General features: G+C 38.4%; 1 protein-coding gene across 1 annotated transcript in view; it reads left to right on the forward strand.

The window, feature by feature from the left end:
* LRRC7 (leucine rich repeat containing 7) overlaps positions 1–20,096 on the forward strand; it is a 380,912-nt gene that overhangs the window by 333,683 nt on the left and 27,133 nt on the right. Inside the window, exons 24-25 of the mRNA XM_006754436.1 lie at positions 7,085–7,306; positions 14,006–14,098. Coding sequence (XP_006754499.1) covers positions 7,085–7,306; positions 14,006–14,098 — 315 coding nt within the window. The remainder of the gene's footprint in view (positions 1–7,084; positions 7,307–14,005; positions 14,099–20,096) is intronic.

The raw sequence follows: 20,096 nt of genomic DNA on the forward strand, positions 1-20,096 counted from the left end.
AGAGGAGTTCCATTTTTAACCTTTTGAGGAAACTCCATACGGTTTTCCACAGTGGCTGCACCAGTCTGCATTCCCACCAGCAGTGCATGAGGGTTCCATTTTCTCTGCATCCACTCCAGCACTTGTCATTTGTTGATTTGTTGATGATAGTCATTCTGACAGGTGTGAGATGGTACCTCATTGTCATTTTGATTTGCATCTCTCAGATGATTAGTGACTTTGAGCATGTTTTCATATGTCTCTTGGCCTTCCTTATGTCTTCTTTCAAAAAGTATCCATTTAGGTCCATTGCCCATTTTTTGATTGTGTTGTTTATCTTCCTTTTGTTAAATTGTATGAGTTCTCCTTATAAAGTTTAGAATAGAATACACATATAAAGATATATACACTGAGTGGCCAGATTATTATGACCACCCCATCAGTACTTCGTTGGGCCACCTTTTGCCTTCAATACTGCGGCAATTCTTCTTGGCATTGACTCCACGAGATGTTGAAAGGTGATGCGAGGAATCTGACACCATGCCTGATGAATAGCACTGTCCAGTTCTGTGAGATTTGATGGTTGTGGAACCAGCTGCCTGATGGCTCTTTTAACTTGATCCCACAAATGCTCAATTGGATTGAGATCTGGTGATTGTGGGGGCCAGTTAAGCAAGGTAAAGTCTCCCTCATGTTCTTGAAACCACTCCAACACATTACAAGCACCATGGCATGGCTCATTGTCTTGTTGAAAGAAGCCATCTCCATTGGAATACGCCATCAACATGTAGGATGAACTTGATCAGCAATGATAGTTAGGTATGTTGTGCTATTCAGACATATATAATGATCTGGCTCTCTAGCAACTTCAGTGCGATATTATAGCTAATTTGCCTACAAACATCAGGTGCAGGTAGTCATAATAATCTGGCCACTCAGTGTATATATAAAGATTTTATATATGTATATGTATACACACACATATATATCTTTCTAGGGTTTTGATAGAAATTCGTTAAACCTGTGTATCAATTTGGAAAGAATTGACATCTTTACTGTGTTGTCTTCCAACCCATAAATATGTCTCTCCATTTATTTGTGTTTGATATCTTTCTTCTGGATTGTGTAGTTCTCAGCATATAAATCTTATACAAGCTTTGTTTGATTTATACCTAAATATTTTACTTTTTTTGAGTTACTGTGCATGGTATTGCATTTAAATTTTGGTGTCTGCATTTCATTGCTAACATACATAAACACACCTATAACTTTGCTGAATTCATTTGTTAATTCTAGGAAATTTTTTGTGATTCTTTTGGGTTTTCTATGTAGACAATCAGGTAACTGTAAATAGGACATTTAATTTCTTCCTCACCATCCGTATGCCTGTTATTGCCTTCTCTTGTCTTATTCTAATGACTAGAACTTCCAGCATTCTGCTGAAAAGAGGGGTGAGTGTGGACATCTGTGTCTTGTTCTTGATCTTGGGGAAGAAGGATCCACTTTTTTCCCATAAGTTTTAAATTAGCTTTATGGTTTTGGTAGATGTTCTTTATCAGGTAGAGGAAGTGCTACTCCATTTCTATATTTCTGAGTTTAGTATCACACATGGATGCTAAAGTTTGTCAAATATATTCTGCTTCCATGGATATGCTTGCATAGTTTTTCTTCTGTGGCCCATTAACATATGCACTGGAGTTGTTGATTTTCAAATATTGAACGTGCTCTGTATCGCTGGAATAAACTCCACTTGGGCATGGAGTTCAAATATTGCTAAATTTCATTTGCCAACATTTTGTTAAGGGTTTTTGTATTTATATTCATAAATGGTAGTGCTCTGTAGTTTTCTTTCTTCCTTTTTTTTTTTTTTTTACTGTCCTTATCAGGTGTTGTTATTGAGGTAATACTACCAGCTTCATGAAATAAAGTGGACGTGTCCCCTCTTCTTCTATTATCTGGAAGAGAGAGTGTAGAATTGGTGTTAATTCTTATCTAAATGTTTGGTAAAATTCTCCTGTGCAACCATCTGTACCTGGAGATATCTTTCCTGGGGATTTTTAAATTACATATTCCATTCTTGATGGTTGCAGGGCTTTTCAAATTATCTATTTCATATTGGGTGAGTTACAGTAGTTTGTGCTTTTAAAGTGGCCAATTTCATATAAGTTTTCAAATTTGTGTGTAGCGTTGTTTGTAGTATTACTTTATTACCCTTATGATGTTTGCAGGATCTGTAGTAATATTCCTGATTTTGCTAATTTGTGTTTTCTTTTTTCTTTCTTATTCAATCTTGCTAGAAGTGATCTTTCCAAAGAATCAGATTTTTGTTTCTTTTTTTTTCTTTTCTGTTACTCATTTTCAATCTCATTGATCTCTGATATTATTATTATTATTTCCTTCTTTCTTCTTGCTTGGGGTTTATTTGGCTTCTCTTTTTCTAGGCTCTTGAGATAGGATTATAATTATTATTTGAGGGGGAAAAAACATGTATTATTATTGCTAGGTGGAAATTAACACTCTAAGTTCCCAGGTGGCCTCCACTGGTACCTCAGGGAAGGTAGCCTCATTACTAGCCCTCTCTAACCATCCTACTGGGAAAGTAGAAGGGTGCCTCATTACTGCTGGGTGGGAAAGTAAGTCCTTGTTCCTTGTGCTCTCCAGTGACACCATGGGGGTTGGGGAGGGGCTCCCTGCTGGCCAAAGGGGATGAATGCAGTGGCCTTCTCTGTACACCAGTAGGAGTATTGGTGTGCCTTGTTGCATCCTTATGAGGGTAGAAGTGTAGGATCCCCACTTGGACTTTGTGGGGCTACAGTGTTTTCCCACTGGTTATATATAGTAGGGCTGTCACCATCAAAGTTTTCTGCCCCTTTCTTCTGGTCTTTTGGCTAGACAGGGGAGGCTTTTGCTGAGGCTTTTCTTATCTGTACCTTTAGGCATTTTCAGTTACCTGCTTCTTCAGCTCCAAGTCTGGGATATACGACACAAAAATAAAACTCAATGAATTCACTGCTATGCATTTACTTGGTCCCTATGTCCCTAGCTGATCTGCTGTTTTCTGTCTACTTTCCAGAATTTTCTTATATTTGTTTATATATAATGTCCAGGTTTTTTTTTTCTTCATGGAGAGAATTGAGTAAAGTATGCCTACTCAGTCTACCAGGAAGCAGAAGTCCTACTGCCCCAATTTTTAAAACTTAACCTGCATGTTAAAAAGGAGAACAGACAGAATACATGATATAGATAGAAAGGGACAGGGCTTTTTGTTGTTGTTTTACAAAATTACTAAAACTAACTCATTTCAATGAGTGCTGCTGCTATCTTGAAATCAACAACTGAATTATCCTTTATAGATGATTCTGTGTGTTGAAATTGCTCCCAAGCGTTTTTGGACTCTTTTGGACGTAATTTTAGAAGTTGATTGTGTCCGGTTGCATATTCTCAGTGGCATAAATTGTCATCCTTTGAGGCTATGTTTGACTTTTGGAAGGAACCCTAAAATGGTTAGAGTCAAGATAGGTGGTAAGACAAATGACCAAATTGGGTAATACACTTCTCAGTCTAACACCGTTTTCTAAGAGAACAGTGTGAACCAAAGTATTGTTGTCATGAGAAAGTCATTTCTTTTATATCATACAAAACCTCCCAAACACTTTAAAGGTAGCAAAATCAACATTTCTGTGGTGTTGACAGTAATGTTTCCTTGGGTCCAATGGATATTGGAGTTTTTCCTTGTAAACATACACTTTGACAGTATTTTGTTCAGGTCAACTTGAAAACACCACGTTCCATCACTATTCTCCTCAAATACATGTTATTTTGTCCAACTTCCCCTTGAAAATTCAAAACAAATGTCAAATCTTCTCTATTTCTTTTTATCATTCAAAATGTGTAGCACAGGCTTTACAGAAACCTTTTTATTCAAACTCCCCTTCAGTATGAGTCAGTGTTCTCATAGCTAACCCCTCTGCCTGAATAAATGCCAGCTCTGACATTTTCTGCATTTTCATCAGTCCTTTGTACTTCATCGTGAGCACCTTATTACCTTTCTTAAGCCTTCATGTCAGTCAGAAAAACTTCCTCATCGCCGTCTCTCCACACCATAATTGTTCTTTTAGATATCTTGTGTCCTGTATGTCTGTTTAACTTCACACAAAACTTAGTGTTAATTCTTTGCTTTCTATAGCTGTCATTCCCATCCTCTGCAGTGTATAGTCCAAACACAGACTGAAGAAAACTGCTGCTGATGCGAACAGAATCCTTCCAGATGTTTCCTCCAAGCCCACGTTGTATTTTTCCAAGCCATATAAGAACACGAGCTCCGTCACTTCGTAATCATAGAAAGATTGCTAAGTGCACAGAGCATCAGCCTATTTGCTTAACTATACAGCTCTAAGTCCCATACATAGGATCTAAAATAGGTGATAGACCTAAATCCGTAAGTAGGAATGGCCCTTTGGCAAATTAAAGAGCTGCTAAAGATTTTAATATATTCATCCTCAACAACCTGATCCTCTGTTCCTTTGCATGGCTCCTTTTCAATTCACTATGATAGTCATAGTCAGACAGCCTTTGTTCAGATCCTAGTCCTACCAGTTTTCCGGCTGGCAGATGACTTGGGAAAGTTACTTAACCTCTCCAAGCCTCAGTTTTCTCCTCAATATGATTGAATAATAATAATTATCTCTAATGCTATTACAAGGATTAAAGGAGATAATACATGTAAGTTTTAGCACATTGCTTGGCACCTACTGTTTGGATGACAGCTATTATTTATGAAATGCCAGTCATTAAAGATGGCAAGTAGGATATGGTGTTTGCCCTCAAGTTCCAAATCGAAACAAAATTCTGAGCTCAAACTGTCCCATCAGAAGGAAAAAATAAACAACAAAAAAAATCTAAAGACTATTACAGTTCTATAATATATAGAATTAATTTTGTACCCCTGGATAGACCATTACCAGAATATTCTAATCAATGAAGTGATTGTTAAGCGGTCATTATTGATTTTCTCAGACAGATTACGTGTTTTGGAACTCTAGCTCTATGCTATATCTCTCTGAGTTTTTCTGGGTGTTAAAAATGCTTTGTCTGTGTGATCACTTCCTGTGTGTCCACTGACTCAAGCACTGACTGAAGATCCATGAATATTATGCCAGTGGAGGTGAGAAGCAGGTATAAATGTAAAACCAATGGACTGTTCAGAAGCCAGGCCCGTAAGCCTAAGCCAGCCTATACTCCCAGCTCCTCGGACTCCAGGAAATACTTTTCTCTAACTAACTCAGCATGCCAGTGACTTAGCAGCTCACAGTGTGATACTGTGTTTATCATGGCTTTTCTCTCCTCCCATACAAGAGAACATGAAATTCCACAGAGGTAGGAGAGAATTCAATTTGCAATAAGGAAAAACTTGACCAGAGGGGTGTTCAGTCTTCTAGGATGGCTGAAAAGGGAATAGATTTCATCAAGAAACACACATTTGCCCTCTACGTGGTTATCTCCGTTGTGTTGGTGTTGTAGTGTTGTGGTCACTGGTTAATTGTGTTGGCCAGTGCTGGATTGCTAACTGTTTTTCACTATGCTGGAATAGCCTGAAACTTTTTTTTTCCATCTTTTCCTCAAGATTCTCATACTAAATATCTTTGCTGGTTTTTGATGTAAAAAACTGTACATGATACCAAGACAACCAGTTAAACACCTAAAAAATATATAATCAAATGGTTATTTCCTTTGCTCTACATATGGCCAAATAATAATTTTTGAGTATTTTCTTCACTCAATTACCTCTTGTTTGGAATCAAGAAATATGCCTTTCATCTCCTTCAAATGATTTTCCATGATCACTGTCATTTCCTGATGTCTCTTAAAAAATAAAATGAACCTCTTCATTGACTACTTGCTTAAAATTATTCTTTTATTCCTCCAGCCTGACCTTTTCATAGTAATCAAAATCTTGATTAGGCAGGAAAATTCACAGGCTTTCTTAGCTGATGAATTCTAAGGTGAAATTCATTTTTGAGTTCCAAATTACCCAACCTTAAAAGATCAACAAGAAAGAAAATGAATTCGTGAAGTAAACCCTCAGATCCTTCCATAATGATGAGTGAGGTACCAACCACAACACTATACTAATACATATGCTGAAAAGTTTTTATGATAAGCTTTCCTTTCTCATGTTAAACTTCCATGTTAAGCCCTACCTGATATTAAAAGACATATTCTCGATTACCAGCTCACAAACAGATCTGGTTGCTTGGTAGAAAAAATATCAGGTTGAGTGACTGAAGGAGCTGATGCTAGAAAGAAGGTGAGAAATAGGAGTGGACAAAGGAGCAGGGGTTCGCACCGTATCATTCAAAGATGGGAGACCAGAGTGAGCATGCCCTCTGGTCTCCATAACTGCCTTTAAGGACTAAGAAATGATCACTTTACTGATGAATCTCTGAAAGCTCAACGTGAGATGATCTCCTTACAGAGTTCACACTGAAGACCTTTCCAGGTCTAGTGCCTCCACAGACAATCGATACTCACAGTAATTTATCTCATGTTTAATTTTTAATGTAACTTAAAGATTCCCAAAACCATACTGTTGATTCCATTTTATTTTATTTTTGAATGTCAAAACACAATTTTTTTTAGTTTTCTTTAAGTAATACTCTTGATTTTAAAAATGCAGAAAATCAATAAATATTGACTATACTCATGTAAGCAATATCAGTAAGCACTTGCGGCATAAAGGTTCCATATATTACATCTCTCTCCCTGGTATATTTCAAAATAAAATGCCATATGGAACCTGACTTTATTTTTAAGTAGTGACTTCTTTTTCTTGGACTGAATTGTGTTCCCTTAAAATTGGAGTTAAAATAAACTTTGGCAAACCACCAGCTGACTGCGAATGTATTTAATGCAACCTTGCTCCAATATTAACATTTTCACAAACCATAGTAGGCGGCCCCTCGCTGTCTTTTCATTATCTTTTCCAGCCATGGCTGCAAGCCCAAATGATGCCACTTTACCAAAGAGGTATCTGTACGTGTTTTCTACTTTAATCACATCCTTTCAACACCACGAATCGTCATCTGACAGATTATCTTCTCCACAGGCAGGCAGCCATATCCAGACCTTGATGGGGTCCCAAAGCCTTCAGCATCGTAGCCGGGAGCAGCAGCCATATGAGGGAAATATTAACAAAGTGACCATCCAGCAGTTCCAGTCACCATTGCCTATTCAGATCCCCTCTTCACAGGCCACCCGGGGACCTCAGCCTGGACGGTGCTTAATTCAAACTAAAGGGCAAAGGAGTATGGATGGCTATCCAGAGCAGGTGAGAAGAGATTTCACAATTGATGAATTTTCAGGAAATCCCAATGAATCCATGGTTTGTCTTCCCTCGTTAATGTAGTCGGGGACACATTAATGCTGTCACCATGTTGAGTAGAGTGCAACACACTATTTTATCATTATTTTTAGTGGTTAAAGACACCTACCTATAGGAATTGATGGTTGGTAAAATGCCCATTTTACATAAAGCAAAACTGATGGATCGGAACAGTTTTTCTGGTTTATCCTACACCCTCCTCTCCCCACTCTCCACTCCAATTTAACTCTACAGCACGGCATTGGGATCTTACAAAGAGCTTCAATGGACTAGGTGTGGTTCCCAAAGCCTCTGGTGAAATTGACTGTGTGAAACATAAACTGTATATTCCTCTCTATTTGTGGCATCGTTTTTTAAAAGTCCTATCTTCTGACTGTTGAATAGTGCAGAGATAAAGTTTGCTATGAAGAAAATTAAAAACAACAGAAGGGAAACATTTCTGAAACGCTCCAAAAGATACTGATAAATGCCATGTAGCACAAAAAGAATTGCTGCTCTTCTGACCTATCTAAAAGTAGAATTTGCTTTTCCATTATAAAGACCTGTTTTCTTCCTTAGGACCAGAACACGGAATAAGATTTCACCTACTTAGTTACATTAAGCTTAAAAAGCAAGATATTAAGATATTAATGTTCATATAAAATTAATGTATCTTTTTTGATAATTCAGATAATTAGGCAAAGCTGACTTTGCCCACTGACTTCACTAATACTTTAATATGGTATATAAAGGTTTCACTTTATTATTAACTCAAAGCTTCACATATTATCCACCTTATTTTCTGAATGTATCGGAGAAGATTATCTTCATTTTCTAGTTTTTCCCTTTCTGTTGTTAAGAGCCATTTATTATTTGGATCTCAATGGTCTAGACAGGTCCTCTATTTCTTAATACCCTCTTAAAGCTTAGATTATGTATTAATCATTCTCGGAATTATAGATATTTTTAAAAATAATTCTTTCTCTATCCCGCCTTGATCTAGGCCAAGTGTTTGATTTAAGGGAAAATATATCAGACAGGTGCCTTTAATGAGGTAATGATGTGAGGCTTTTAATTCTTCAGAGATTCTAAAAAGTTAATGGAGTTTTAAATTATGCTTTATTAAAGACATCTAGAAGGTTAAAAATTGCTCATATCTTCTCCCTCACAAATATTATAACCTCAGCTTCATTCTCTGACTTGGTTAGTCCTAATAGCAGCTATGTGTTTGTTTTCTGTGAGAATCAATGCATTTAAAAATTCACTGAAACAATAAAGATTTATATTTTTAAAAATTCATCGAGATCAATGCCCTCTATTTTCACCTACCTTGAATAGTAAGTTTAGTATTAGCGTGCACTTACTCTGAACACTCTAAATTTAAAGACTATTTTTACATTATCCCTCCAATAACACAAACATTGTATAGTTTGACTAATGAGAGGATTACTAGTTTTAAAGTTTATGTGTTTGTTAAAGTTATTTATTTGGCAGGGAAGTGAGGAAGGGAGAAGGAGAGAGAGAAAAACATCCATGTGAGAGGGAAGCATCTACTGGCTGCCTCCTGCATGCCCCCTGCTGGAGATTGAGTCCAAAACCCAGGCATGTGCCCTGACCTGGAATTGAACCAGCAACATTTTGGTGCACGGGACCAAACCAACTGAACCACACCAGCCAGGGTATTGCTTATTAAATGTAAAACATCATTATTCAGAGTTTGTATTTAGAGTCGCTTGCAAGTGTTTTGACTCAACCCCTCTAGAAATATCAAGTGCCTTTCAAAATTAAAAGTAAGCACTGAAACATTCTATAGAAGGCACTTAAGTATGAAAAAAACCCTGCACTTAGAAGAGCCCCACATTTGGTTTAATGCTCTGCTGTCTCCAACTTTTAATTCTTAATAATCTTTGAACAAAGAGCCTCATTTTGCACCAGGCCCCAACAATTATAGAGCTGATACCGCTTATACGTAATCTTTCATTTAATCCTCACAATAATCTTATTTTCTTTTTACAAATGAATAATCCAGGGTACAGAGAAAATAAGTAACTTGTGAAAAATATAATTGGTCAAGCTGTAATTTTAACCCAGGTGTATCTAACCCAAAGCCCAAATTCTTTGTCCAAACCTTCCTATTCAGTTAGCAACAAACCCAGCCAGTGTGCTCCAATGGCTGAGTGTCGACGTATGAACAAGGAGATCATGGTTCGATTCCCAGACAGGGCACATGCCTAAGTTTCAGGCTGGATCCCCACTGTGGGGCATGCAGGAGGCAGCCAGTCAAAGATTCTCTCTCATCATTGATGTTTCTATCTCTCGCTCCCTCTGCCTTCCTCTATAAAATTAATTTTAAAAATATATTTAAAAATAAATAAAATTAGTGCATGATCTAAGATACTGCCTGTTGTGGCACAGACCAGAAGTTTCAAGTGAAGTCACATGATGAAAACAGACTCTGAAAGAAGCAAATGCACCACTGACTGCCGGCTGCTGCTTATATCTTCATTCATTGTTTTCAATATCCTAGTAAAAAACAGAAATGCTGACTCTCACTAAATAGGCTACTTCTTAGCCTCCTAGATCTGACTTTTTGCTAGAACACTGCATTTCCCCTTTGACAATTCTCTTCAGTTTCTGACTGTTTCTTGGCTGTGAGATAGTCTCTCATCTTTTCATGGCCCCTTTGGGCCTTCCCAGGCAGGTAGAACTCTTTATATGTGAGATGAATACTCTCTCTGACATGCTTTATGGGACACAACAGTCACAACACAACCTATTAGCCATACCACAATATGCCCAAGGGTAGTCTGGCTTCAGATAAAAATTTATGGTTGTCACATTTATAAAATCACAGTGTCATCTTTATTATTTCTAATATTAAAAAATATATTGAGGCAGTTCTTCATCTACTTGGCACATGTGAAATTTATTTCCTTAGATTTTTAGTGCCTTCCGGATTGACAATAATATAAAATGGATATAGTCACTACCTTGCAGGAGAAGGACTAGGAAGTATCTGCAACAATTTATAAGTAAATATGTTGCATATGTTTCCTTTCAGGTTTTTTAGTGGCCTGGGGAAACATACCTTCTATATATTACATTGTGCATATAAAATTTTTATATTAGAAATAAATAACCTAAATCTTAAACAATTTAATTGGAAATGCACAGAAATATGGGAAAACACAAAGATAATATATTTAAATCATGTAAGTTCCATTCTTCTCATTTTCTAATCTATATACTAGTAATAAAAGCTTAAGCGATCATTACGGCGGAACGACCAGAACGACTGGTCACTATGATGCACACTGACCACCAGGGGGCAGATGCTCAATGCAGGAGCTACCCCCTGGCGGTCAGTGCGCTCAGTCAGAGCCAGGCTCAGGGCTGGCAAGCACAACTGCCATGGTGGGAGCCTCTCCCGACTACGCAGCAGCACTACTGAGAGGCAGCAGCTGGCGCAGCAGGCACAGCAGGCAGGATGAGCATGAGTGGCGTGGCACCTGGCCCAAATCCAGGCTCCTCTCTGGCCACCTGCCACTTGGCGCACTGCTACTTCCCCCAAGGGATCCCGGACTGCAAGAGGGATGTCCGACTGCCAGCTAAGGCCTGATCCTGGTGCCGTTCTCTGTAGAAGGCACTCAGTCTGAACAACTCAGTGACTCAGGGAAGTGCAGGGAACTCTGGATGAGCCTGCCTCCACACTTGACTCACCCACTCAATGGTGTTCATAGGACAGACCCTGTGTCCCAGCCTGTGCACATGCAGCAGCTGCTGAAGCTCAAGCAGCAGGCCATGCAGCTGCAGAAGGCCATCCAGCCACAAGCCGACAGTCGGACATCGCCCAAGGTGTCCCAGACTACAAGAGGGCACAGGCCAGGCTGAGGGAGACCCCTCCCCTGCACCAATTTTGTGCACCGGGCCTCTAGTTAACCAATAACCACCCAAAAAGGAATACAGGGTAAACTGGTATATTGAATAAAGCTAAAATATTCCTTGGAGCTGCATCAAGTTATCATATGTTCATATTCACAGACACTGAGCCTTATAAATACAAAACTGTTATAAACTGTACTTTCTATCATAGCGTGATAACCAGTTTTTAAGAAATCTAACTCAATTCAAGGAAAAGTTGTAATTAAACATATCTCTAAAATAAAAATCTTGGAGAGTACTTCTGGCAATTGAAGTTTCCCATAATTTAGAAACTATTCATTACTGACTCTACCATAAAAGTTACATTAGCAGATAGTTTTTGCCTTTGTGTTGCAAGTGAACTGTGTAATACTTAAATGTTCTATTCATTATTATGAAATATGACAGTGAATTAAGAATAGTTCCATTAAATGGCCAAGCCTAATTGACCTAGCTCCTAAAGACTCACAATATGCTGATTAAGTCAGGAATAAGGCTCAAATTTGCCTTGAACCATCTAAGAGTTAGCAATTAAAGATACCTCAAAAATAAAAATATAGAGAGCATTTTGGGCATTTGCATTTGCCCATAAGCAAATTAATAGGCTATGCAAGATTGCTGGGGAAAACATCAAACTACTTAAGAAAATAAACATTTCCAATCATCTTTAAGAAGGAGTTTTCTTAACAGTATGGCATTTCCTCAAAAAGTTAAAAATGGAATTCCCATTTGACCCACTAATCCGAATTCTAGGAATGTAGCCCAAGAAACCAGTAACACCAATCAGAAAGGATATATGCACCCCTGTGTTCATAGCAGCACAATTTACCATAGCTAAGATTTGGAAATAGCCTAAATGCCCATCAGTAGATGAATGGATTAGAAAACAGGAATATATGCACCCCTATGTTCATAGCAGCACAATTTACCATAGCTAAGATTTGGAAATAGCCTAAGTTTTCATCAGCAGATGCATGGATTAAAAAACAGTATGGTACATCTACACAATGGAATACTTTGCTGCTATAAAAAAGAAGGAACTTTTACCATTTGCAACAGCATGGATGGACCTGGAGAGCATTATGCTAAGTGAAATAAGCCAGTCAGAGAAAGATAAATATCACATGATCTCACTCGTATGTGAGATATAATGACAACATAAACTGATGAACAAAAATAGATACAGAGACAAGGGTCAGAGGAGGGGGAGAGGTAGAGATCAACCAAAAAACTTGTATGCATGCATATTAGCATAACCAACAGACACAGAAACTGAGGCAGTGGGGGCTTGTGCTCAGGGGTGGCCAAGGGTGTCAACTCAGGGAAAAGGGAGACATATGGAAAACTTTAATAAATAAATAAATAAATAAATAGTTTTCTTTCTTTATGCAACCAAAGTTTTTACCAACTGTGGGTTCTATGTCTTTTAGTCATCTGAGGGCCCCAATCTCATTACTCATAGAAAACTTGCCGAAACCGGTTTGGCTCAGTGGATAGAGCATCGGCCTGCGGACTGAAGGGTCCCGGGTTCGATTCCGGTCGGGGGCGTGTCCCTTGGTTGCGGGCACATCCCCAGTGGGAGATGTGCGGGAGGCGGCTGATCGATGTTTCTCTCTCATCGATGTTTCTGGCTCTCTATCTCTCTCTCTCTTCCTCTCTGTGAAAAATCAATAAAATATATATTAAAAAAAGAAAGAAAGAAAACTAGCATTTTCACTACAGACCACACACAACCCCAACCCATGATCAGCAAGAATTCCTAAGTTTGTTATACAGAAGTTTTTGTAGATCATTCCTGGTACTCATTTCCCTCCAATGGAATTCTTGATCTACATTCTTTGTATCAACTCTTACAGTGACTATCATCCTTCCTACAGTCTTATCTCAAGGTGGACCTGCTCCCAATGCCATCATTTTCCCATAGCTCTATGAAGCACAAGGATCTTGTGTTTAACAGACTTTCATTGATGGTTTTGGGCTTGGGAAGGTAATGTCGCACAGAATACTAAACTATTAGCCCTCCAGTCCTAGATATTTCCTGACTATTCCCTGTCACAAGTCGTTTCTCCACATTCTTGACCTCTTTCTTTTTCAGTGTTCTCTTTCTCCAAGACCCCTAATAGCTTTGCCAGAAACTGCTGCTAAATCCAAAACTCTTTTTACTGAGTATTTCCTTTTTTTGTTGTTTAACCCAAACTCAAGCAATGGCCAAAAGTTCTCCCCTTTCTCAAGCTAAAAGTCCCGCTGTTTCTAAACAAAGGAATTATCTACCAAGGAGACGAATTGTACTACTCACCTAGGAAGTGGTAGCAACTTAAAGAGCCATATTTTCCCCTAACTCTACATTTGCAAATTTTCTTTTACTTACTTATATATCCTTTCAAATTAGTTAGAATATGTGTGCATTTAAAATAGATAATTTAAATAATTCACAATATTTTTGTTATAAGGGTTTTAATTTTTAAAAGCTGTTAATCAAAATTTAGTCTTGCACACAATAATGAATGAATACTTACTAATGTTTGCTTGCCAGGTAATTTCAAGCTAGTTTCATTCATAACTGATGCCTATAGAAGCACTAAATATATTTTGTCAGAGTTTATACCTGTCATGTGTACCAAGTTAATATAAACTATCACTGAGAACTTAAATGAAATGTGAATTTTTTCCTACTGGGATGCAGTTATTTGAAGATATTTAGTTTTTATATGCATTTAATTACCTTTTGATATCTTTTTTACATAGTTTTGTGTGCGAATAGAAAAGAATCCTGGCCTTGGATTTAGCATCAGTGGTGGAATTAGCGGACAAGGAAATCCATTTAAACCTTCTGACAAGGTAAGAAGTGATTTTTTATTGACAATTTTAATTATAAAAACAGTCTTTTACTGCAGGGAACAAAAAAAGGTTGAAAAAAATGTTAAGATTTTTACTGTGCGTTAATAAGCTAGCTAACTATAAAGCCAATTAGAAACTTTTCAGCCCTGGGAAAAAGAATTCACTGCAGTGCTTGACAAATCCTAAGGATAAAAATACATTAATGCAAACATTCTCTTAGAAAGGAAACTTGTTTTTGCCTTTTGTTCACAATTGTATATATTTATAAAGAAAGTTATTCAGGCAATTTCTAATCAGTTGTGTCCAAATGTTTATTTGTAAGCCACTTACTTAGGAAGATGTTTTCTCGTAGGAACAGAATAATTAAATTATGATTCAATGCCAGGGCCAGTTGACTGACATCTCTTTAATTCATCATGTTTGTAAAGTATTTCACTAATAGAATCATAGAACTTTAAACCACAGAAAATAAAAATTCTGTGAGGAAATCAGAGTTAGCATGGCAGAGGAATCTGGTCCTCCTCTGGTGCTTACCCCTGTTTGTCAAACCACAGGCAAAGTTTGGCCACCACCCCCAGTGCTCACCGCAATCATTGCCTGAACATCCGACGTGCTGCCCATGCTCACATCTGGCCTGACTGGTCCCATGGTGGACCACCTGACTTTTTATTTTAAAATGTTCATCCTAAGCCACATAACCTGTCCTGCTACCATCATTGTTTAATACTCTCAGCTTTGAATCAATTAGTAATTATAATTTGATGATAATTGAAACTATTTGCCTTTGACCTAATCAAATTTAATTGCATTAAGTGGCATCAGAAAACTTTAGGATGATGAAGAAAACCAGAAATTAAATGTGAATACAACTTCCACAGGCTCTCTATCTACTTATAAGTTACAACCTGGTACAGATCCTTTCTACTCAGCATTTAAAAAAATAACCCATGAGCCCTAACCGGTTTGGCTCAGTGGATAGAGCATCAGCCTGCGGACTCAAGGGTCCCAGGTTCGATTCTGGCCAAGGTCATGTACCTTGGTTGCGGGCGCATCCCCAGTAGTCTTGGATTTACTATTTGAAACATTAAACACTCAACTAGAGCACTAGTACAGTTGTGTCAGCATTTGCTTAAAGCTAAACCTACTGGTTTGATAAGAACTGCTTCTGAAAAATCTCTGATGTCCTTACTCTGGAGATTTCTGTAGCCTTAAACAGGGCCCTTAATCCCTTATTTTTCCTCCACTTCTTCCCAATCTTGCTTCCTACCATTCTTTTTTAAATATTTTTAATTGATTTCAGGGAGGAAGGTAAGAAAGAGAGAGAGAGAGAAACATCAATGATGAGAGAAAATCATTGATTGGCTACTTCCTGCATGTCCCCAAGTGGCGATTGAGTCTGCAACCTGGGCATATGCCCTGACCAGGAATCAAACCGTGACCTCCTGGTTTATGGATCAATGCTCAACTACTGAGCCAGACTGGCCCAGCCCTACCATTCTTTATGTCCTTCCTTTCCTTTCTGGAGGAAAAAAAGAGGGGGAGGAAGAGGTTGGCCCAAAGGAAGACACTATACACATTAGGATGGAAGAGACTGGAAGGAAATCTTCAGTGGCCATAGATGGGCACTCCTTTGGTCAGCTGGTTGGAGCAGCTATCCTATATAATAAAAGGCTAATATGCAAATTGTCCCCTTGTCTGGGAATTTGACTGGGAGCTCAACCAGGAGTTTGACCAGGGGTGGGGCTGGCTGGCCAACCACCTATGGCCCCTCCCCCCAGCCAGTCCCTCGCAGCCCCTCCCCCCAGCCAGCCTCACCCCCAGTCGGCCCCCCAAGTCCAATCAGGGGTGGGGCAGGCCTGCCAATTGCCCACAACCCCTCCCCCTGGCTGGCCCAGTCCAATCAGCCCCAATTGGGGCCGGTCAGCCGGTCCTCACCCATGCACAAATTCATGCACTGGGCCTCTAGTCTATATATATAAAAGCCTAAGTAACAGAATGACCGAACGACCAGTGGACCGGTTGCTATGACACACACTGACCACCAGGGGACAGATGCTCAACGCACAGGATTGGGCTCCCTCCAGTCTGGATCAGGCCTACAGGATTGGGCCAAAATCGACTATCCGACATCCCCTGGTCCTGGATTGCAAGAGGGCATGGGCCAGGCCGAGGAACCCCAACAGTGCACAAATCCGAGCACTGGGCCTCTAGTTTATGTATAAGAATGTGTATGAGGCAGCCCTGTATATTTAGGGGAATGTCAGTTACAAAAGTCTGTGCATGAGCATTTTTACTTTGAAATGCTATTGAGGAAAACCATCAACTTGATAGATTTTAAATATTCATGGTTTAGTACAGGGGTGGGCAAACTTTTTGTGAGTGTGTGCCAAAACCAGCAAAATCTCTGACTCAAAATTCTTCTGTGTGCCAACCCTAATTTTTTGAGAACATGTTACACCTACTTGATATCTCTTAAGGTGTACGTATGTGAAGAAGTTGAAGACATAATAAAATTCATTCGAGTGACAAAAACACAGTATATGATGATGAAAAATATATTTATTTTTTAATGTATACATGTACACTGATAGTCCAACAGAAACCTTTATGACTCCGTCTGATATTATCAGTGGAACTTTTGCTGCTGCATCACTGATGACAGAGATTTTACATCAGGTTTATATTTCGTGACCTTCAGATATATGCATGAGCTACTACTTTCATCCATCAGGCCACTCTTATTATGAGACTTAACAAAATTCATCACTGAGAACAAAGATTCACAAGCGTGAACTATGCTAAAATTGCCAAGGCATTTTTGCTGATTTTACAGCAGTCTAGGAAAAAAATTATGAATCACAAGTAAATGAAGTTACATATTCAAAAACTTAAGGAAACCTTTACTACATTGACATATTTAGCAATATCATCGTCACTAATAAAAGCAGACTTAGAACTGGACTCCATTTCGAAGCTTTGATAGCGCTCCCCGCACTTTTGGCAAAAGTCAGGAGCACGATCACGCTCCCCGGCACTGTAGGGGTTAAGATAACTTGTTATGTAAAATTATTTATTTATCTAAGACGCACCTACACTGAATTTATCTGAAAAATAAAAAAGTCGATATTAAGAAAAAAATTGTAAATGGAAGATTATAAGAGAGGGTTTCACGTGCCAGCAAAAGTTACTGGCGTGCCATGTTTGGCACGCGTGCCAAGGGTGTCCCACCCCTGGTGTAGTTGGACCACCTGTTTACTGAATTTTAATAAATTATTAATATACCTTAAAGGGGATGGACAGGGTCTAGGAGAAGGAGGAAAGGGGGAGAATGGGAGATATCTATAATACTATCAACAATAAAAAATATTTTTAAAATATATATATATATATATATCTTAAGATTAAAAGTATGAAAGTTCAAAATTATTAGAAACATAACAGTATTTTTAAAAGCCTCAAATAATTATATCTTTCTCTTCTTAACCCCTCTTTTGATCTTTGGTTTTACATGTCCTCCATGAGTTCTTTCAATGAAAAGTTAGTAACCTTATCATTCTTAAGATAGTTGAAATTCAAAAGACTTTTTCTCTTCCTTTCTCACCAGCATAAACATCTTTCAATACAGTGTTAGGAGTCACAGAGTAATAAATATTTTTAAATTAAGGATGAACAGATTGCTGAATTCTCAAGATGTCTAAATGCTATTACCTTTCTACTGTTATTTTCAACTGAAGGAAACAGTAGATGTGAGGCTTTCAAATAATTGCCTGTAATTCTCCCATTATGAGGAGTCTGAACACTTTGTAACTATTACTTTAGTTTCTCATTTGTAACATTTTGATGGCTCTAGTGAGACTGAACTATTCCGATAATTTTATAATTTGCTCTTTTAGTTAAATGTAACACATACAGAGCTTGAATTGTATAATGTGTCCATTGAAATATTTTCCCTCAAAAGCACTTTGCTTTTCCTGATTACTCTCTAAAACTCTTCACAATCTGAAAAGTGAATCTCTATTATTGCAAAGTTGGTCATTAAAAGCTCCAAATCAACAGAAGACTCTCAAAACTGCTCTTAATTTATTGACTACTTTGACGTCATGCCAAGCACATGGTAGATACTTACCTCAGAGTGTTCAGAGGACTGCCCTGGCCAGTGTGGTTCAGTCGGTTCAATTCCTGGTCAGGGCAAATAGCTGGATTGAGGTTTTGATCCCCGGTCAAGGTGGAGGCAAATAATCAGTGTTTCTCTCACACATTGGTGTTTCTCTCTCTCCCTCTCCCTTACTCTCTCTCTAAAATCAGTAGGAACATTAAAAACAAGAGAGAGAGAATATACCAAGCAGCAAGAAAATGAACTTTAAAAATACCTTTCTCCAAAAACAAAAAACAAAAAAAAAACACATTGTTTTTTCAGGAGTTGGCTAATTTACAGCTGAGAATGAGAGAAACAAATTAAACAGATGTTTAAATTCAACACATACTACCTGACTTGGAGGTGGATCCTTTGTAAGAGGTCCTAGTCACGCAAAAGCTTAAATTTAATATGAGCCATACTCCCTTCCAATAAACAAGTCATGGATTAGAAATATCCCCAGAAGCAACTATGTTATTTTACTTACTGTTCACGAATGTTTGAATATTTTGTAATGCCACTCAAAATCTAAGTATCCATGATATCTGAATTTCTTTGAGGCATTAGGACTTTCTCTACTAATGTATCCAAATAGATTTGTTCCGTTCTCTACATTATGATTGATGGAAACCACTGTTTCAGCCCAATGCCAAGGGTCATTGTGAGATAGCACACAAATGACTACCTGGCATATAGCCAAATAAGGAAAGCATGAAGTTGTCATCCCAAAAGGCGGGGAGTGTGGGACTACAGCAAAAGTGAGCTGTGTTAGTCAATCTGGCAGAAGTTCCAATTTTATTCTGTGGTAGCATTAAGATTCTTGCAGATAAACCTTTGGAACAGCCCAAAAGTGAACTAAGGCTCTAGGGAGAATCCAGGATTAAGCCTATACGGGCACCGTTTTGAGCCAGACTGAGAGCTTTAGAACAGCACCTGATCTTGCAAACCGAACTTCTCGTAAAGAACACAAAGTAGTACTAGTCAATTATGTCTCCTCTAGTTAAATGGATGAAGCACAATTAGTCCTGTGGTTCAGATCATTGTCAAAACAATGTTTAGTAGTTGAACAACCCAATTCACTCATCATGGAATTCATTATTTTGACTTGGAAAGAGAAAACTGGTTAAAATAGGCCCTCCCTAATGCTTGCCTCTGCCCTTCCACTAAAGTGGATGGAAGCCATGGTGAGGTTTATTATTACGGGGAAGTATTGCTGTCGAGGTAGCAAGCTACTAAAGAGAGGTGAAAGGTTTTGATCCAACAAATATATATGAAAGCAAACAAAGTAATAAAAATAATAACCTTTTATTAAGTGTCTACTATATTAGGTTCTTCATATACATGAAGTTATCTGATCCTCATAACAACTTGTGTTAGTTGAGTGTTATTATTCCCCCTTTTTCTGCTGCCCAGAGTGGTTAATTAAGTTGTGCAAGATGATTTTATCAGTGGTCGGCAAACTGCAGCTCACGAGCCACATGCGGCTCTTTGGCCCGTTGAGTGTGGCTCTTCCACAAAATACCGCATGTGGGCGCGCGTGTACAGTGTGATTGAAACTTTGTGACCCATGCGCAGAAGTCGGTATTTTGTGGAAGAGCCACACTCAAGGGGCCAAAGAGCCACATGTGGCTCATGAGCCGCAGTTTGCTGACCACTGATTTAGCTGATCAGACAAGATTTGAACCCAAATAGATCTGACTCCAAATACTTTTCTCTTAATAAACACTATGATGCATGCCACTATCTGCAAATGCCACTTAACAGAAGAACCACATGACACAATGTATACCCTATTGAGTTGAGACTAATGTGATATTCTAATATTAACAGTAGTAGAGGCCAGGTGCACAAAAATTTGTGCAC

This window comes from Myotis davidii, unplaced genomic scaffold, assembly GCF_000327345.1.
Source record: "Myotis davidii unplaced genomic scaffold, ASM32734v1 scaffold1193, whole genome shotgun sequence".
Classification (NCBI taxonomy): Eukaryota; Metazoa; Chordata; class Mammalia; order Chiroptera; family Vespertilionidae; genus Myotis; species Myotis davidii.